General features: G+C 46.0%; 1 protein-coding gene across 2 annotated transcripts in view; it reads left to right on the top strand.

Moving 5' to 3' along the window:
- The window catches only part of LOC147007577 (uncharacterized), a 43403-nt gene that overhangs the window by 13822 nt on the left and 17166 nt on the right, over positions 1-12415 (top strand). For both annotated transcript variants that reach the window (XM_085866871.1, XM_085866870.1), the window contains exon 2: positions 9508-9573. In XM_085866871.1, the coding sequence (XP_085722997.1) occupies positions 9568-9573 (6 nt within the window). In that variant the 5' untranslated portion in view covers positions 9508-9567. The remainder of the gene's footprint in view (positions 1-9507; positions 9574-12415) is intronic.

Raw genomic sequence — 12415 nt, 5'->3', positions numbered from 1 at the left:
GGATTTCTCGCAGAAAATCAGTCACCTTTCAGAGGGAGCCTTGATCATTTTGAGGATATGTCAGACGGGCACAGTGGGCTCTTTCTCTCACTTTTAAACTACACACCCAAAAAAGACACCGAGCTCTCCGAAATAATAAAGCATATCCCACGAAACGCAAGCTGTAATCGTCTGGAAATGCAGAAGGAACTGATCTGCACATTGAGTAATGTTGTGACGGATGCCGTCGTGGAAGAAGTAGGCACATCGTGGTTTCCCATCAAGGTGGATGGGACGAGGGACCCACTGAATGTGAGAACATATCAATCATCATTCGATTTGTATCCACATCAAATGAAGCAACAGGGCGTCCAGAGCGACAATCGCGAAATCTGATGCTGGAGATGCAAAAACATTGACAGACCTAATAATTGCAAAGCTGACAAAAACAGGACTTGACGCGTCAAAAATCTTTAGTCAGGTGTATGACGGGGCTTCGGTATAATGCTTGGGAAGCACGGTGGGGTGCAAAAGTGGTGCAAGAGATATTGGAAAGAGAAATCCCCATATGTGCACTGCTTAAATCACCAAATCCATCTGGTAGTTATCCATGCACTGGCAGCAGAGAAAGCTGTCACTGATTTCCTCAAGGTTTGTTGTTTCCTGTACAAATTCTTCAGAAAACCCACTGTTGCTCTTCAGAATAAAGGTGAGCGGTGAAAACGACTTCTTGATCAAAGGTGGACGGGACATTAAGCCACCGTGTCTGTGATCATAGGTTCTTTTCAGGATATCACATCCTTCCTGTCGGAGATTGATGCAGAGCGCGCCGACGTTTCAGAGATGAGGATGGAGGCTATTGGGCTTTTGTGGGAAGTCTCTGGGCCTACCTTCATGTTCATTGCTATCTTTGTACAAAAACTGCTGATGTGAGATGGCCCTAATAGACTCTTGCAGGCAGAGGACATGGACTTTTTTTTTTTTTTTTTTTTTTTTTTTTTGTATACCTTGGTCGAGGCTCGTATGAGAGCTAACACACAACTCACAGCAAGGAGGCATGAGACAAGAGGGGCGGGAGTGGAAGGGACAAAACAGTGGGGAACAGACACATTAGGTGAACTGTGGAAGGGAGAGGGATGGGGATGGGACGGGGAACATGGCGAAGAGAAGATGGACATTACAGGGACTTTCAGGAAGGAAAGCAGGAGAATTGAAGGAAGTGGGCTTGGGTGGATTATCGGGGGTAGAAAAGATCGAGGATTTGGATGGGGGAAGATAAGAGGTGGTGGTGAACAGCTGTTTTGAAAGCCTGGAGGGAAGAATGGGAAAGAATAGAGTGAGGAAGTTTATTCCAAAGGCGGGAAAAAGAGGAATGAAAGAGTGAAGATGAGCAGTGATTCGTGATTTTGGTAGTTTTACCAGAAGGGGGTTGTTGGCGGACCTTGAGCGCCCTGTGGAAATGTGGTTGGGACAAATCGCAGAGAGAGCAGGGGGGGCAAGGCTGGAGAGGAGTCGGTAGAAGACAGAAAGACCACCGACCAACCTGCGGTGATTGAGTGAGAGGCCCAAAGACTCAGCTTCATTGCGGGAGATGCCAATGATCTTAAAAGCCCTGGTTTCGACAGCGTGAAGCCGAGAAAGGTGGGAGGCAGGAGCACCAGCCCAGAGGGGAGAGCAGTACTCCATCAGGCTACGGACAAAAGCTTTGTAAGTAGTCAGGAGCTCAAGAGGGCCGAGGAAGGACTTTGCACGACGGAGGATTCCCAGTCGGCGACTGGCTTTTGAGGCAAGGTTGGAAATGTGACTTTCCCAGGAAAGGTCATGGCAGATAGTGAGACCCAGAAGCTTGAAAGAAAAGACTTCTTCCAGAGGATTGTTGAGAAAGTGGATGGGGGGTTTTGTAAACGGTCCTTTCGAAGAGACATAGTGAGAGTGTGAGATTTGTGTGGATTGAAAGACATGTTCCACGTGTTGGACCAGTTTGTGATTTTATCCAGATCTGCAGTGAGCGAAGAAGCTGCTGCTTGCCGGTCTGAGGGATGACAGATGGTACGGCAGAGGGTGGAGTCATCGGCAAAGAGAAATAGAGGATTTTCCAGAGAGTCCGAGAGATCATTGATGAAAACCAGAAAAAGAACAGGGCCCAGAACGCTACCTTGAGGAACTCCAGCCTGCACAGGAAGAGGGGATGAAAGAACTCCATTTAGGGCCACACGTTGACTGCGACAGGAGAGGAAGTCTGCGAGCCATGAGTGGAGATGGCCTTGAATACCATGGGAAGAGAGTTTGGTGAGTAGGGCAGGGTGCCAGACTGTGTCAAAAGCACGTGATATGTCCAGGGATACGGCTCGGATTTCCTGTCTGGCATTGAGGACCTCCATCCATTGATGGGAGAGCAGTAGCAGCATATCCAGGGTAGAGTGACCTGGTCTGAAACCAAATTGATGATTGGAAATCAAGCCATTGGAGAAGAGGAAGGATTTCATGTCTGAAGCGATGATGGATTCCATAACCTTGCTGATGATTGGGAGAAGGCTGATTGGTCTGTAGTTACAGGGATCTGTTTTTGCACCTTTTTTATGCAGGGCAGTGATGTTAGCAGATTTCCAAGCAGATGGCAGATGACCTTGGGAAAATGAGAGGGTGAATAGAACAGAGAGAGGGTGAGCAAGAGCAGAAGAGCAGGCTTTGAGGACACGTGGGCTGATGCCGTCTGGACCGGTTGCAGAATCTGACTCGAGGTTTGAAAGCAAGCTCTCCACCTTGTCAGGAGAAAAGGATACAGAGTCCAGGGACAGTTGGGTGCGACTGGGTAAAGTGGGTAGAGATAGTGATGGGTTTGGGACACAAGATTTAGCTGCAAACACCGAGTTTAGACATTCAGCTTTATCACGTGTGGAATCAGCAGTGCGGCCATTTGAGGTAAGGGAGGGGATGGAGGGGGAACATACACCAGAAACAGATTTGATTAAACGCCACCAGGATTTTGAGGAGGGAGAGAGGTTTGAGAGTTCAGACTTGAGATGAGAAAGATGTTGTTTTCTGGCTCTCCTGAGGGTAGATACACACTTGTTCCGAGCTTTGTGGAAAGAACTGAGATTGCCCTCAGTTGGGTTTGCTTTCCATGAGGCAAAGGCAAGTTGTTTCAGGACAACTGCCTCGCCACAAGCTTCAGTAAACCAAGGGCGGGAGGAAGGGTAAGACAACTGAACACGAGAGGGGATAAATCTGTGCATGAGGGAGAGCAAGTTTCTTTGAAAGAATTCCCAGGATAAGTTGATGTTTGAGAAAGTAGTGATAGGAGACCAGTCTGTAAGTTTGATGGCTGCTCGGAGACCCTGCCAGTCGGCTTGAGTGAAATGCCAGACTCGACGGCGGTGAGGTGGTTCTCTGATAACAGCCAGAGAGATGTCCACTTTAACAAGGACGTGGTCAGAAGAACCAATTGGAGCGAAGGAAGAGCAGCAGATATTGTCAGGGAAATTTGTCAAAATCAGATCCAGAAGAGATGGAGTACCATTGGTTGAGATCCGGGTCGGGAAGTTGACCGATTGAGTCAGTCCCAATGAGTCGCAGAAAGCTTTTGCTGATGTCCCATGGCAGGTGAGAGAGGTACCCACACCTAGCCAACTGGCGTGATGACAATTGAAGTCGCCACATAAGAGGAAGAGAGAGTTTGGATGAGAAGATAGAAGATGGTCCATGTTTTCGGAGAGTGAGGTGTAGATGGAGTCATCACTGTTCGGTGGACGGTACAGTACACATATAAACATGAGGTGGGAGTGGAGGGGAAGCCGAAGCCAGAGGTATTCCTGGGGGTGTGGGGGAGTGAGAGCAGTGCAGGGAGAGTGAGGAATAGAGTCTTTGATGAAGAGAGCAACACCTCCACCAGGACGAGACTCAGGTCTGTCATACCGTAAGAGGGAGTAACCAGGGAGAGATACTTGGGAGTCAGACACGTCTTGGGAGAGGAAAGTTTCTGTTAGGCAGATAATGTCTGGTTTGTCAGTGGCAACCTGTATGGAAAGATCTGAAAGGTTTGAGCGAAGGCCCCGGATATTTGAGGTCCACACTTTTAATGAAGAGGTAGGGGAGGAGGCTTTGGGTGCAGGAGGTGGAGGGGGCGGGGGAGGGTAGGAGGAGGGGGGGGGGGGGGGGGTAAGGAGGGTTGCTGAAGGAGTGTGGGGTATTGCAGAATAGCGAGGGGAGGGGGCCGAATGAGGAGGAGAAAAGGCTCTGTGGTGCTGGGAGAGAGGGGGGACAAGAGACAAGGAAGATGGCAGTTGAGGATTTGAGGAGGTGGAGTGAAGAGATGGAGGTGAGAGGGCAGTGGAGGGAGGCAGGTTGGTGGATGAGAGGGGGGCAACTTAGAGAAGGAAGAGAAAGGTGGGAGAAAGGTGAGGGGGAATTTTTGAAAGAGGTGAGAGGGAGGCTTGGAGGGAGAAGAGTGGGATGGTTGCTTTGAGAGTGAGAGTGAGGGGTGAGGGGGTGAGTTGGCACTGAAGTTGGAAAAAAAGAATGGTTGATGGAAAGCGAGCATCCATGGCAAACTGTGGTTTTTAAAAGTTTTAGGTCAGAGATGCGATTTAACACAATTCTTGATGGATGCAATGAAGGCGAATTCAGAGCATGGAGAGAAGAAGCGCTGTAATAGTTGGATTTTTTAGGCAAGGAATGAAGGAGAGGTCGAAATGAGAGCAGTCTGTTAAAATAGCAGAAGAGTAGTGCATTGTGAAACAGTAAAGAGTACCACATGTGTGAGAGAGGAAGATGAAGCATTATAAGATCGTTTTTGTTGTAATATTAATGTATGAGAGAGTTCAACAGATTAGGTCATGGAAGTGTAAAAAAAAAAAAAAAAAAAAAATCGAGGAAGACGAGGAGGAAGTTAAGAGGAAGAAGAAGTAGCAGAATCGGGAGAAGGTGAGCGTGTTGTTGTTGTTGTTGTTGGGTATATTTTTTTTTTATTTTTATTTTTTGAGATAAGAAAGAGATTAGTTGGGAGAATGGGGGATGTTTGGAAAGTGGGGAGGATGAAAATTGAAGGTAATGGGGAGGATAGAAATTGAAGGTAATGGGGAGAAAAAACAAACAAACAAAAAAAAACGATCGAACACCGAGTGGAACCGGTAGGCCTCAAGCCTAGGACTAGGCCTCAAACACCAGGTAAGAACGTCGACATAAATACTCACAAAATAGCACGATTTTTGAAACAAAACCGAACTAGGAACACACATTAACATGTAGGTGAGAAAATTAAACAGTTAAAACGGGACAAATAACAACCGGAACTTAACTTTGAGAAAGTCAGCAGGGAGCCCCGAAGGAGACCTCTTGCCGCTCAAAACCGGAACCGGAAGACTTGCAAACGGGGTTGGAACTGGTGGCGAGTGCTACAGAGTGCGTGAAGAAACTCCGCTCTGAGCATGAGTCACTGATCTGTGGAACAAAGCCAACGATGATCACACTGCTGCACCTGCACCACCTGCACCACCAAAACGGAGAAGCACAACGAATAAGGACTTGGAACAGTTTGTAGTTTTGGAAACGACAGGACAAAACAACGACAATGACAAGACAGAACTGCAGAGGGTTTTTTTACAGCGCAATTGATACTGTGCTTGGAGCGATCGCTCAGCGCTTCAGTGAGCACAACACTCAACTCGCCCGTTCACTCGCTGCCTTGAATCCCGATAATGACACGTTTTTGGATCCCCACTTGCTCCAGCACATCATGACATTAACAGAGTCAACCATCAGTGAAACAGAGTGTGTGGTTACAAAGCAGTTTATTGACACACGGACAGAAAAACAGCCAAACGAGAGATGAACAACACAAAAACTCCTCTCAACATACCACAAACCGCTCGAAGCCATGCCAAGTGCCGTGACTACTATGAGACTTGGACTAACACTTGGTGCGTCCACTGCCATGTGTGAAAATTCATTCTCAATATTGAGGAATGTCTTCACTGACCACAGACTGTCCATGCACCATGCACGCAAGGCACAACTGGTATGGCTGGCCTTCGAGAGAGACCTCACACGCAAATGCCTGAAGGAATGGAAGGGCAAGGTCCTCAGAAGATTCCACACCGAGACGCGTCACCTGCAGCTCTTCTGACAGCGACTTCAGCGGTATAAAAACTATACGAGGAGTTCAGATTGTGTGTGTGACTGCTGGTGATGCGTGTGGTTGCGGTTGTGGTTGTGGTCAGCACCCGCCATGGTCGGCTTCTTTGTACTTCTGATGTTCAAATTAAATGTTGTGTTTGGTGCATTGCATATCCCATATCCAGTGCTTTGTGCATAACCTTACCTCTGTGTAATTGACTGCCTTAAATTTGGACTTTGTGGTTTCTTCAGGCTGGTCGTATTTGCTGTTTATAGTTTAACGTGATAATCGCAGGTCATACCCCACTGTATCTTATTTGAAAGTGCACTGATTCCGGTGCCAACCTCCCCCGTTTAGTCATTGTATCTCTGGTATATTAATTTTCTAATTCCAATTCTTGACAACACCTTGTATAAGTGCTCCTGAATTGGTGCCAATTGTCTAATCATTAAATATCAGCATTGTGAATGTGCCAGTTTGTTGCGGCTCTCCTGCATTTGAATTATTTTTGGCCAAAAACACCGGAACATATAAAATCTTGCTGAGATCAATTTGGTTAGTTTGCGACGGCAACCTCAGTATAGATGCGTCAATGCTGCATGAATACAATAGCATACCAGGTCATCAAAAAATTAAATATTATAATTGCCCCCCCCCCCAATTCAGTTCATGTGTCCCCCTTAATACTGAGCTCTGACGATGGGCCTGCACTCCACACCGCTTCACGATTTCCCAAAGCACCCTGAACCCCAAAATCCCCATTCAGCCTCTTTGCAAACTCCTCAGCTATTCTCTCATCCTTGAGCTTGCCAACATCCAGTGCAGGCTGGGATGGTATCATTCTTCCGGATTCGAGGTGCAACTTCAGAGTTTTTACAACAAGCTTGTGGTGGGTAATGAGGAGCTGAGAACTCTGGTCGACCCTGCAGAACTGGATCATCCTCGAGCGACCTTCATCGAGCACATGGTCAATCTCCTTTGCCACAACACCGTTGGAATACCAAGTCCAGCGATGAGCCTGTGGATGAAGAATCCATTAAGCAGCCACCCTACGTCCATGACTTCTTGCAAAGTTAATGAACTTGGTGCTATTCTTGTTCAGATTTCCAGACCCATGGGGACCAGCACAAGGCTCATAACCATCCCTATCAGTTCCAGTCGATGCACTCAAACCCCCAAGACTGGTAGAGTATCTCGTCTCGGTTCAGAATCAACCACAGACTCGAGCGCGGCATGGAATGCGTCCTTCATGGTGATATCACTCACCTCAGTCAGAGCATATTCAGAGACCAGGGAAACGACACCGAATGAGTGACGAATCCTTAGTTTCCTAATTGTCTGGTATTCCCTCAATTTTCATTGGAGTCAGCTTATTGGACACAGCCACAGCAACTCGTTGGGCATGGTAACCATCAGAGCGACCAGACCAACAGAAGGTGTAACCATCCTCCATGATCTCGCCACTATCCAGTCTCCGAATCTCAGAATTATTTTTGATTGGGAACCATTAATGATTGTTTTATTATTTTTATATTGCAATGTTTGAAGTTCCTTCATAATTCCTTGAGTCACTCACACGAGTAAAGTGTAATATATTGTGTAAATATCGCATCGATCTGCAATGCTGGTTCGGGGTCAGTAAAAATGAACTTTTATTTTGGATCTAATTTAAAACAAAATATGATTCTAACATGTGAATGATGATGCAAGAACGTGTAAAATTATGCAATTTCAACTCAACGTGTATCTTTGGAGGATTGTACAGATTATCTTCCTTCAAGTGTAAACTCCGAGCAGTTAAGTTGGGAATTTTTTGGGGATCAAGACGTAGTTTGGGGACCACGAAAGATTGAAGCAAAACAAACGGATCGTCTTCGATAAAATAACACGACGTTCACGGCAAGAGTTGGCAAATATTTTGGAAATGTTTCCTTCCCAGGTTCCTCCTGATCACTCCAACTTTGCTCTTTACTTCTTCCGGTTCCTTCTTGGTCTTCCATTTTATTCTCGTATTTTTATTTTTATTTGTCAACATTTTAAGTGAAACTAATTATGTGCATTCAAAAACGAGCCTCTCCCCACACTCCTCCCCCGTGAACCGTACCCCCTTTTCCCCAATGAATCAATGCCCCACATTCCAGGAGAATTTGTTGCAGTCTCAACAACATGTTCATGATGGGAAATTTGGCATTCCTCCCCTCTCTACCTTAATATGAATGGATGAATGCCAGAGGAGGGAGGTCATTACCACAAAATTTGGGGCAGGTGGAATCAAACTTTAGATGGGATATACTCAGGTATAATTTCGTGGCTAAATTATCACGAGGTGATCATTCGATTTGATGGGGGGCATGAGGATGACGATTCGGCTTCCCAGTCTGGACTGATGATGCCTTCAGCCCAGATGTGGAGTTTTTTCAGATCTCCCACTGTGTCCACCTTTTCCTCGCTTCCTGTGTCTCTTATCTCACTCCCTCTTTTTCGTCTATTATTCCTTGTAGTACATGTTCATTTCAGATTTTCACCAATAATAGTTTATTTTGATGTGATTGTAATTAACGATGAAATCAAAGTTTAATTCTCTTTTCTTCAGAATGAAATTTCTCCAAATTTACGACACATGAAACACAAGTTTAGTTTGAGCACAAAGCGGATGCAGATGGACTTTGCATTTTGAGATGCTTTCTACTTTAATTATTTAATTATTCAATCTATTCGTTTTTAATTGTTTGATTTTCCCCCCCCCACCCCAATTTTCAATTGCATTTAAATTGCAATTTATTATTTTTCAAATTGTTCATATTTTATTTATCTTTTCAATTTTCAAATTGTTCAATTGAAATGTTACGGTGTCATCTCATCTATAAAAGGAGCTCGGTCTCGGCATGCCTGCGTCCCTGTGTGTGTCCCTCTGGTCCTGTGTGCGTCCGTCAAGACGTGGGTACATCTGGGCAGGCGTCCATTCAGCGGGTGGTTCTTTCTGATGTATAAAAGGAGCTCGTTCTCGGCGTTCTTTCGTCCATGTGTGCTTCCGTGCAGGCGTGCGTCCATCCAGCGGATGCTTCTAGTAATAATGACAATGACAATGGATGATATTAGAGGTTTATGGACCCCGAAGCTGATCCATTAAATGCACACAAACTGCATTCCTTTCCATAGGAATGTTCATAACACTTACATGGAATGTAATGCTGAGTAGCAGTGAGGGCTCTATATCTCCACAGATAAACTACATCATTCATGTGAGGGGAGCCATTCAACGGCATCACCATATAAGTTATTGTCCTCATCATGAAGTTACTGTTCACTTGACGGATTTATTCAATGTTATGTTAATTTATTTAATCCTGCACTCCTGCACTTTGCTTGTTATATTTTGTTTCTTTTTGCTGCCCTCTGTCATCCTCATTTAGTTCGAAAACACAAGGTTATCAGGACGAAGAAAATGGTGCAGATGGTGCTGGAACTGGCACATGGAGGTATGGTTTTAATCAATCCTCTGTTCTCAAGCTGTCGAGTGTGCTCCGAATTCAGTGTGGATTGCATTGTTTTGCCATGTCATTTTTCCAATGAAGTGATGTTTTACCAAGTGTCAGGTCTGGTGGAGCTTGTTCAAGCATATTGTACATTTCAATGAATCACATCACAGTGTTTGTCTGCGTCTGTTTTTGTTTCCCTTCTCCTCTCTCACATCACACAGTCAACAAACTTTGTCGGTATGAATACCAATGTCTTACAATTCCACGTATGGCATCGAAATGTATTTCAACTTCTGTTCCATTTGGAGCGGTCGAAAGTCCACTTTTCCTAAAATGTTTGCCATGCGAGATGATGTCATGGCATTCCAGTCAGAGATGTTTATGGTGCCATGTTGTCACGAGTAATGTTGTTTTCCATATCACTTCCTCACCCATCATCTTAATGTTTTCCATCTCATTCCATTTGAAATGATAAATGAACGGATTAAATTTGATGATTTTTGTACAACAAGATACACCTGCGACCAGCGGGAGCAACCTCATGGAATGGGGTGGGGGGGGCGATGGGGGTGGAGGTATTGGGGAGGTGAGGCGAATATATTTTGTCCCATGGTGAGGAATTCCCCCTCTCTCCAAGTGATCAGTTATCACTTGCGCTTTGTTATGTTTACAGCGAAAAATCATGTCGTCTCCCCACGCTCATGTCTTGGGGGCGGGGGGGGGGGTTGTGGGAAATAGAATATTTTGTGCTTGTCACCTGTCCCTGTGTCCCACAGCATGTATGCAGAATTTTGCTTTGAAATTGGCCGAACCATTTTCGATTCGATAATTCTCACTGTCTGTCTCTGTCTCTGTCTCTGTCTCTGTCTCTGTCTCTGTCTCTGTCTCTGTCTCTGTCTCTCTCACCAAAATGGGTGTGGATAATTGCACTTGTTGAGGTGCAATAACTACTTTCTATTTATCAGGTTTTCCCACAAACCAAGAGCCATAATTGAGCCAGTTCGTTTGTGAGCTTGCAAGTAATATCTATCGATAATTCCAGCAGAGTGTGTGTGTGTGTGTGTGTGTGTGTGTGTGTGTGTGTGTGTGTGTGTGTGTGTGTGTGTGTGTGTGTGTGTGTGTGTGTGTGTGTGTGTGTGTGTGTGTGTGTGTGTGTGTGTGTGTGTGTGTGACTGCTGTTTCTCGACAACCTTCCGATCTAATTGAAACTTGCCAGGTATATTGCTGGGGACCTGAGGATGTGCCTTTTCAAGGTTTGATATTAATCGATTGGGGAACATGTGATATACAAGTTGGATATTACAGGGACTTTGAGGAAGGAAAGCAGGGAATTTGAAGGAGGTGGTTTTGGGGTGGATTAACGGGGGTAGAAAAGTCGAGGATTTGGATAGGGGGAGATAAGAGGTGGTGGTTAAGAGGTGTTTTGAAGGCCTGGAGGGAAGAATGCGATTGAACAAAGGGAGGGTGTTTATCCAAAGGTGGGAAAAAGAGGAATGAAAGAGTGAAGGTGAGCAGTGATTCATGATTTTGGTCGTTTCACCAGAAGGGGGTTGTTGGCGGACGTTGAGCGTCCTGCAGAAGTATGGCTGGGACATATCGCAGACAGAGCAGGGGTGGGCGGGGGTGCGAGACCAGAGAGGAGATGGTAGAAGACAGAAAGACCACCGACCTGCCTGCGGTGAGGGAGTGAGAGGCCCAAAGACTCAGCCTCATCACGGGAGATATCAATCATCCCAAATGCCTTGGTTTCCACAGCGTGAAGCCGAGAAAGGTGAGAGGCAGGAGCACCAGCCCAGAGGCGAGAGCAGTATTCCATCATGCTGTGCACGAAAGCTTTGTCGGTGGCCAGGAGCTCACGTTGGCTGAGGAAGGACTTTGCACAACGGAGTATTCCCAGTCGGCGACTGGCTTTAGAAGCCAGGATGGAAATGTGGCTTTCCCAGGAAAGATCATGGCAGATAGTGGAACCCAGAAGCTTGAATGAAAGGATTTCTTCCAGAGGATTGTTAAGAAATTAGATTGGGGGGGGGGTCCAAACGGTCCTTTCTGAGGTAACATCATGAGAGTGTGAGATTTCTCAGGATTCAGACATGTTCCAAGTGTTGGACCAGTTTTTGATTTTATCCAGATATGCAGAGAGCAAAGAAGCCGCGGCTTGCCGGCCTGAGGGATGACAGATGGTATGACACAGGGTGGAGTCAGCAGCAATGAGATAAAGAGGATTTTCCACAGAGTCAGAGAGAGCTCATTGATGAAAACCATCAACAGAACAGGACCCAGAACGCTGCCTTGAGGAACTCCAGCCTGGACAGGGAGAGGGGATGAGAGAACTCCATTTTGGGCCACACGTTGACTGCGACAGTGCAGGAAGTCTGCGAGCCACGAGTGGAGATTCCTTGGAGACTATAGGAAGAGGGTTTGGTGAGCATGTCAGGGTGCCAGACCATGTCAAAAGCATGCGATATGTCTCAGGATATGGCTCTGATTTCATGTCCGGCATTGAGTAACTCCATTCATTGTTGGGAGAGTAGAAGCAGCATATCCAGGGAAGAGTGACCTGTTCGGAAACCAAATTGATGATCGGAAATCAAGCTGTTGGAGAGGAGGTAGGATTTAATGTCTGAAGCGATTTTGGATTCCATAACCTTTCTGATGATGGTGAGAAAGCTGATTGGTCGGTCATTGCAGGGATCTGCTTTTGCACCTTTTTTTATGCAGGGCAGCAATGTTTGCAAATTTCCAAGCAGATGACAGATGACCTTGAGCAAATGAGAGGGTGAAAAGAACACAGAGAGAGAGAGAGAGACCTTGGTTTCCACAGCAAGAGTGGAGGAGTAGGTTT

Source organism: Eptatretus burgeri, unplaced genomic scaffold, assembly GCF_056783735.1.
Source record: "Eptatretus burgeri isolate ZD-2024b unplaced genomic scaffold, Ebu_testis_v1 Ebu_testis_scaffold_95, whole genome shotgun sequence".
Taxonomy (NCBI): Eukaryota; Metazoa; Chordata; class Myxini; order Myxiniformes; family Myxinidae; genus Eptatretus; species Eptatretus burgeri.
This window is presented reverse-complemented; position numbering and strand designations above follow the sequence as displayed.